This window comes from Bacillus rossius, assembly GCF_032445375.1.
Source record: "Bacillus rossius redtenbacheri isolate Brsri chromosome 4 unlocalized genomic scaffold, Brsri_v3 Brsri_v3_scf4_2, whole genome shotgun sequence".
In the NCBI taxonomy this organism is placed as follows: Eukaryota; Metazoa; Arthropoda; class Insecta; order Phasmatodea; family Bacillidae; genus Bacillus; species Bacillus rossius.
Window position 1 is genome coordinate 519950 of NW_026962011.1, and position 7998 is coordinate 527947.

General features: G+C 51.3%; 1 protein-coding gene across 3 annotated transcripts in view; it reads right to left on the bottom strand.

The window, feature by feature from the left end:
* Window positions 1–3781, bottom strand: part of LOC134541952 (protein hobbit) — a 440842-nt gene extending 437061 nt beyond the window's left edge. The window contains exons 1-2 of one of the 3 annotated variants that reach the window (XM_063385710.1): window positions 3731–3781; window positions 3088–3508 (exon numbers count right to left, since the gene is read on the bottom strand). In XM_063385710.1, coding sequence (XP_063241780.1) covers window positions 3088–3146 — 59 coding nt within the window. In that variant the 5' untranslated portion in view covers window positions 3147–3508; window positions 3731–3781. Of the gene's footprint in view, window positions 1–3087; window positions 3557–3730 lie in introns of those variants that run through there. The other 2 variants (XM_063385709.1, XM_063385711.1) reach the window with 2 other exon arrangements.
* Window positions 3782–7998: the final 4217 nt, after the last annotated feature.

Below are 7998 nucleotides of genomic sequence, written 5' to 3' on the forward strand. Positions count from 1 at the left end.
CGAAATAAGGAGAGGGAGTTACATAGTTTTCAGAAGGGATAGAAACAGGAGAGGGGGTGGGATAATGGTTCTTGTTCGGGGGGAGTTAGATGCAGAAGTAAAGTGGATGGGAGTAAAGGAAGAAATACTTCACTTGGAGATCTCAGGGAAGAAGAGGAAAATGCAGCTGTTTGCAGTGTACAGGCCGCCAGGTGATGGGGGTACAGAGGTGGAGGCGGTACTCGAAAGGCTTGATATGCTGAAGGAGGACAGCATGGTAGTTGTAGCAGGTGACCTCAACCTTCCAGGGGTCAAATGGCAGGTTGGTAAGGAACTGGTGGGGCCACTGGGACAACGGAGGGCAACTAAACTGGTGAACATGGGGTTACAACAGGTGGTGGTAGAGGAAACTAGGATGGGTGGGGGAGCTGGCGGTTCAATATTGGATGTAGTGCTGGTAAGACCCGAGGAGCTAGCCACTCACTCTAAAGTGGTGGATGGGATAAGCGATCACAATATTCCCATTGTGGAGATTAGCCTGGACAAGAAGGTCATGAAAGGCAGCAGCAGGCAAATATGGTTGTATGGGAGGGCAGTACAGACAAGGGTGGAGGAGTTTCTGGAAGAAAGATTCGACCAATGGAGCATAGGCATCGATGTGCAGGAACTGTGGAAGGATTTCAAAAAGGTGGTGGGAGATGCTCAAGAGCAATACGTACCTAAAAAGAGGATTAATGTGGGAGGGGACCCACCTTATTATGGAAGGGAAATTCGGAAACTCAAGAGGAAGGGTAGACTGTTATATGCGCTGGGGAAAAAGGAAGGAAAGAAGACTGTAACAGAGGAGCTGAAAGAAATAGGAAAGCAACTGAATAGAGAGATAAAGAAGGCGAAGGAGGCCTATCTCGGGGACCTGATGGTACAGGGGACAAAAGGCAACTGGCAAAAGCTGTACGGGTTTGTTAGAAGCACGAAGGGCACAGGGACAGGGGTACCAATTTTGAGGAATCAGGAAGGTGAAATTGCAGCGGGATCCAAGGAAAAGGCAAACTTGTTGGCCATGCAGTACATGTCAGTGTTCTAGAAGGAAAAACAGTGGGAAAGGAAACATGCTGAGCATAGTACAGGGCGACACGAGAAACGACTTGAGATCAGGAAGGAAGAAATTGAGAAAGTAGTGAAAAGGTTAGACAGCAGGAAAGCCATAGGTAAGGATGGCATAGGGAATGGGATGATAAAGCTGGGGGGGCAAGCCATGGTGAAGTACCTGGAGCTGCTATTCAGTAGATCGATGCAGGAGGGCAAGTTGCCGCAAGAATGGAAGGAGGCGGTGGTGGTACCGATATACAAGAAGGGGGGTAGCAAAGAGGACCCAGCCAGCTATAGACCTGTTAGTATCACATCGGCGGTGGGCAAGGTGATGGAGAGGTTAGTGCACAGGCATGTGGTAGGGGAGCTGGATGGTAGAAAGTGGATTGACAGGAGACAGCATGGATTTCGAAGGGGATATTCGTGTGAGACTCAGCTGGCTGGACTGTTGGAGGAGCTGGTGGAGGGGGTAGATAATGGTCTACAGATTGATGCCTGCTTCATCGATTTTGAAAAAGCATTCGATAAAGTTCCTCACGAAAAAATGATGAAAAAAGTGGAGGGAGCTATAAGTGACAGGAGGGTGGTGGGTTGGATTGGTGACTTCATAAGCAACCGGACACAGAGGGTACGTGTGGAGGAGGAGTTATCGGAGGAAGGAAGGGTTACATCAGGGGTGCCGCAGGGCAGTGTGCTTGGCCCACTTCTCTTTACCATAATGATGAATGATATAGGAGAGAAGATACAAGGGCATATTAGGCTTTTTGCAGACGACTGCGTGGTTTACATGGATGCGGAGAGAAATGGGTTACAGGAGGAACTGGAAAGGCTGGAAGAATGGGTGGAAAATAATGGTATGAAAATAAATGTGGGAAAGACGAAAGTGGTCAGGTTTACCAGGAAGAGGAAGATTGTCAGGAGGGAATATCGCTGGAGGGGAGACGTGATAAGTGAGGCCAACAGCTATAAATATCTAGGGGTGGTGCTGCAGGGTAACCTGGGGTGGGGGGAGCATGTAGACAAGGTAGTGAAGAAGAGCAGACAGGCCCTGGGCATGCTGGGACGAGTGCTCAGGGGGGGAAGCAGCAGCATACGTGACAAGGCCTATAAAACTATGGTCCGCCCCATGCTGGAGTATGCCGCAGCAGTGTGGGACCCATACACGGCAGTTCTTGAGAGGGAGCTGGAGGGGGTGCAGAGGAGAGCAGCTAGATGGGTGAAGGGCAAGTGGAGGAGAATGGACAGAGAAGGGAAGGGGGAGTGCAGTACCACAGAGATGATGATAGGAATGAGATGGGAGAGCTTAAAGGATAGAAGACAGAAGGAGAGATTGGTCAAGATGTACCAGGTGCTGAGTGGAGTGGGAGGATGGGGAGAGCTGGGGGACAAAGTCAAAATGGGAATGCCTAGAAGTAGGAAGGAAAATACTAGGAAGGTTTTCAAAGAGAGGAGAACAGAAAGGGTAAAAAAAGGTGATGGTCGTGAGGACAGTAGGGGAATGGAATAGGCTGGAGGAGGAGTGTGTGGCGGCTGGGAGTGTGGACCAGTTCAGAAGGAGAGTGAGGGGGAAGTAGGGAGAATGCTTGCCACCGGGCACTTTGTACCCAATTGCAGCTATTAATTAAATTAAATTAAGGGAAGGGGGGGTGAGAGGTGAGAGGGGAGGAGGAAGGCAGGAGTAATGAGACAGAAGCGAGAGGAAGAGAAACACAGGATCAATGTAGGCGCAGGTGTGGGTGTGAAGATATGGGAGAAGATGGAAGGTAGAAAGGGGGACCTGTAAACATAATGGTGTTTAACTATTACAGTTTTTTAAAATTGACAAGTTATGGACAGTAGTGGAGCTGTATGGGGCTGAGATAGTGGTGGCTGTTGAAACATGGCTGAATTGGAAATTGAGAAAGGGACTACATAGGTTCGAATTCAATACACATCTAATGAGCTTAACACCTTGTCTTAAAATATAATAAAGTAAATACATAAATAATTAAATAACATAGTGAAATTATTACAACATACCATGATATACAACAATACAAAAAAAGACAAATAATAAAAAGTGTTCCAGCTGAATTCATAATCAATTATTCACCCCGGAATATAAAACTAATTTATACATTACACAAATAATAATATATACAATGTTTGGTAACATTCTAAGCCTTGCAGACACTTTGCACCATAGATACACATTACTAAAGATGGATATTTTCCGCAAATGACTTAATGCACATGTCTGGAAAAAGCACTAAAATCACACAGGCGATTGGAGGTTATAATAGGCACATTTCTGCAGGGAGTGTGGAGACGTGGCGGATGTCCCTCGATAACGTTGCCGCTTAGTGTTTTTGCCAGGTGCCAGCTCTCTCGAAAGCGCAGCCTCTTGAAGGGAGGCAGATCACGGACCGTCCAGTCCTTGAAGTTTACCGAGAGATGTCACCTGCATGGTAAAAAAGTATTGTTCAAGGTACCCTGAAGTATCTAGTTGTCCACATGTTTCAGCCCGTGGACACGCCTCTACCAGACTGCGTTATCGCTTTAGTCCTAGGCGATTAACAAAGCCCTTGCTGCTATTTACATGGCTACACTAGAAACTACTAAAACACTAATGAAACAAATATGTAACGGTAGGAAAACCAAGAGACAATATATGGCGGCTCACCACCTGACTTCATCTGGTCTCGGCGATGGTACAGGCAGAACTGGAGCCCTGGATGCACCAAGTGGAAGTGACATCATGAACTAAGTTGTAGCTTGCTGCGGACAGGACTGAGACCCTAACTTTAATAAAGGGGGAAGGAGGTACGATGTCAGACCCCTCCCACCCCCCGGGGGTTAAGCCCAGTCGTAAGCAATCAGTGCGTACACTGTGGGCAGTAAGATCAGGACGCCTTCTCCCACAGTGTTCGTAGGGGTTATGTTCACCTCTTTTGTTCTGGACTCACCAGGACGCCCTTTACCAGCACGCTCTACTCCGAGTTTGTGGTGTAGTCTGTCAAGTAACATGGGGCTCAGTGCTGCTGTCGGTTGTGTTAGAGGTCATCTCGGCAGGCTCTACCTTCCTGATCCAGAACTCTGCTTCGACAAAGATACCTTGCCCACATCCACCCAGGGGTGGGGAGGGTAGCTCGGCTGCCTCCACTTCGTATGGCTCATTCACCAGGAGCTGTTCGTCCTCCGAGTCGGCGGCTGCCTTGGGCATCCTGGTGACAACACAGATTTGTATCTGCATCGTGCATCCCCAGTGGCTTCGCTTTGGGGTTACTGCAGGGCCTACTGCCGGTCCCAATATCGCCATCCCCTGGTAGGGTGTAGCAAGGAACAACCTCCACCTGCCTCGGAGCATAATCAAGGCCATGACCGGGTACTCCAGCTCGTACCTGTTAGCAAGCACTGCGGACTTGAGCATCGTCTGCAGCTCGCTTGTTTTTGGGCATTGTGTTGTCGATGTTAGGGCCGTTCCCGTGGTTCGGAGTCGCTGCCCAGCTGCTCCGGTAGAGAGTGTACGTGCCACATGGCAAGGCAACTACCCTAACTCGGGTGAAATAAAAGAATTTATGACGTTAAGTTGTGTTTACTGCACACATCATACACTGTACATGGGCTGTCAAGGCTCCCATCTGTGACAGTCCATCAGGGCGAGGCCCGGCTCCATGCACTTTGAGCGCGACACGACACTAGCAGTGACTTGACTGGCGGTGACACGAAAGTGACGTGACTGGCGGTGAAACGACAGTGACGCGACTGAAAGTGGCATGAATGACAGTGACATGGCTGGCAGTGATGCGAATGACGATGAAACGAAAGACTGTGACGTAACTGCCGACGCGAACGACGGGGACAATACTGACGGTGACGTGACTGACAACGCGAATGACAGTGACATGACCGACGAAGATGCGAATGACGGGGACGTGACAACGGTGACACGACTGACAGTGTCCGTTCGACTCTCACTCACAACTTCGCGACCGCACTCTCTCATCCCACTCAGGCGACTGACTCCACCCACGCTCCGCGATGTCTCAGCAGCCTCCCCTCTTGCCGCGCGCACATGAATCCCCCTCTTCCCTTTGTGTGCGAGTGCATGGAGCGCACATGGTCACAGGCGAGAAGACGCGACTCAGTTGCCCGGGAAACACATCTACAGGTACACAACAACAGAAAATGATATTTACACACTCACATAATTACATAAACAAAACCTTAGTTACACTTTCGCGCACGGGCGCCGGCGCACATGCAAGCCTGAAGCAGCAACGGGCAATAATGGCCTCAGTGAGACGGAGGATCACTTGGGACGACGTCAAATGCCCCCCCCCCCCCCAACCGCCGAAGCCATTTTGCCCACTGATGCTACGATCACACGCACTTCACCATTAACACTCGGGCATTCATATTGGCATCCCATGGCTGGAAGTAGGAGTAACCCGCTGGGTGGGTACCCATGGCCAATACTCTAGCAGGTAGGAGGGAGGCCTGCGTTGACGAGTGGAACAGCGGGCTATTTCCGGAACATGGGGTGTCTATGTGCATAGGTGGGGATCTGTCCCTTTCCTTTACCTCATCAAGGAGTTTAATGATGACCCCTTCCTCGGGGCCACAGGGCCCTTCAGGTGGATAACCTATGTGGTGGTGGCACCCATCCCCATTTAACCCTTCCATTACATCCTCGGGGAATACGATTTTAGGGACGGTGTCAATGACTGGTAATTCAGGGACCTCTCCATCAGGGATTGCGGTAAGGGATGTGTTAACGACAGAGTTTTTGGCATCCCTGGAGTCCAGCCTGTCAGCAAGCTCATCCAGGTGGTCTATGGTGAAATCGTTGGGCTCATACCCATATGCTTGTTGGGCGGGCATAACTTCTCGGGAAAATACTGGAGCTTCGGGGTTTAAAGAAACCTCGCATCCAGCTGGGTTGGTATTGCCAGTGACCATTTCGTCGCCGAAGTTCATCGGCACCTGAGGTGAGTCCGATCTACTTCCTTCCCTACTGCAGTGGTTTCTTCCAGGGTGGGTGTCTAAGAGCATGGTGTCAGAATTGGCACAACAGCCTCCCCGCAGTGTCTCTGGTTGGTCACTGGGGCTGTCCCGGTCTGTAAATCCATCCGCGGGTCCTGTGGTTGACGGCTGCTGCGGCATCGGGACTGTGGCTAGCCGCAAGGCATCACGGTGTATTTTGGCCGTTCGGCCATTCGGCTGCCGCACCAGGTAAGCGGTCGTCCCCAAGCGAGCCATCACCTCCCTGGGCTCGGACCACTTGGGCGCGAGGCCCCCGCGAAACCCACGGCCCCTGGCCGACAGATGCTGGAGCCTTACGTGCACGAACTGGCCTGGAATTATCTGCCAGAGTTGATTTAAGGACTTGGGCATTCGATGATCCAGAAACTGGGCCTGATGCCTGCGTGCCCCAGCCTGTAGGTCCTCTACCGGGAAAGGTTCTTCTGTTTGAATGATGCCCAGTTCGGCTGGCAATGCCAAGTTGTGACCGTGGAGCAGCTCAGCTGGAGAATATCTCGTGACCTCGTTCGTGCGCCGGCGGAGGTAGTATAAGAGGGTGGGGAGGTGAATGTCCCACTTATTGTGGTCCTTATCAAGGTGGATACGGAGCTGGGTCTTAATGTCTTGGTTGTGGCGTTCAGTGGGATTTGATCTGGGATGATAGGTAGGGGTGGTGTGATGATGGACCCCCCACCGCCCACATGCCTTCCGCCAGATGTGACTCGTAAACTGGACTCCATTATCCGTGAGAAGCACTCGCGGATACCCATACCATGGGAACACCTCTCGGTCCAGTAGGGCGATGATTGTTCCCGCCTTGACATTGGCGACAGAAAAAGCCTCGGTCCATCGCGTGAACACATCAGTGACTACAACCGCTTTCCCCGTTCGTCCGGCACTAGTCGCGACAGGGTGTGACAGTTGCGGAGCTGTTGTTTTACCTCGCCCAGGGCCTGGTCGGCGGCCTGGGTCCACCGGAATTTGTGCTTTGGTGAAAGCAGGTCGGTCATGGGCGAGGTTATCGAGGCGAAGTGGGGAACAAATTACCTCAACCAATTCAACCGCCCCATGAGTTTCTGGAGCTGCTTCCGCGTCTTGGGTGCCTGCTGCCCTCAATAATGGACAGCTGTTTGGGCAGCGGGCGGTAACCCTCTGCATCCACAATATGGCCCAGAAACTCTATCTCCTCCACCCCAATGTGGCACTTCCTCGGGGCGCACGTCAGCCCGTGCCTGGCGAGCTGTTCAAACACCAAGGCCAGATGGTGTGCGTGTTCCTCCCACGAACATGACCAGATGATCACATCGTCCAGGTAGGCTTGGACAAACTTGCCAATGTAGCCATCCAGGACACGGACGGTCATGGTCTGGAAGGTCGCAGGAGCATCCATCAGTCCGAACGGCATCGCGCAGAACTGGAAGCGCCTGCCATCTGGGGCAGTAAAGGCTGTTTTGGGGCGGTCGGCGGGGCATACTGGCACTTGACAGTACCCCGACTTGAGGTCAAGCTTTGAAAATATGGTGGCATTACCCAAACCAGCGAGGGCATCCGTGATGTTGTTTAATGGTGGTGGTGCCGGAATGGTGAGGTGATTTATTGCTTTGTAATTAAAGAAAATCTCAGCGTTCCATCTTTCTTGGTGGCCATTACGATACGACTATTATAAGGTAAATTACTAGGTTCTATGACGCCACTCGCAGCATCTCCTCGATTTGCACCTGTATGGCATCCTGTTCACGGGGTCCGAACCCAAACACTTTCTGGAACGGGTGGGTATGGGGCACTAGGGGTATGAAATGATCTGTAATTGTAGTCCTCCATAACTGGTCCGCGGCTGCAAACACTTGCGAATGAGCCCTTATCACCTCGTCGATGTCGACGTGGTGCTCGGCTAGAACTCCATGGGTCAGCTCATCCAAACCTACA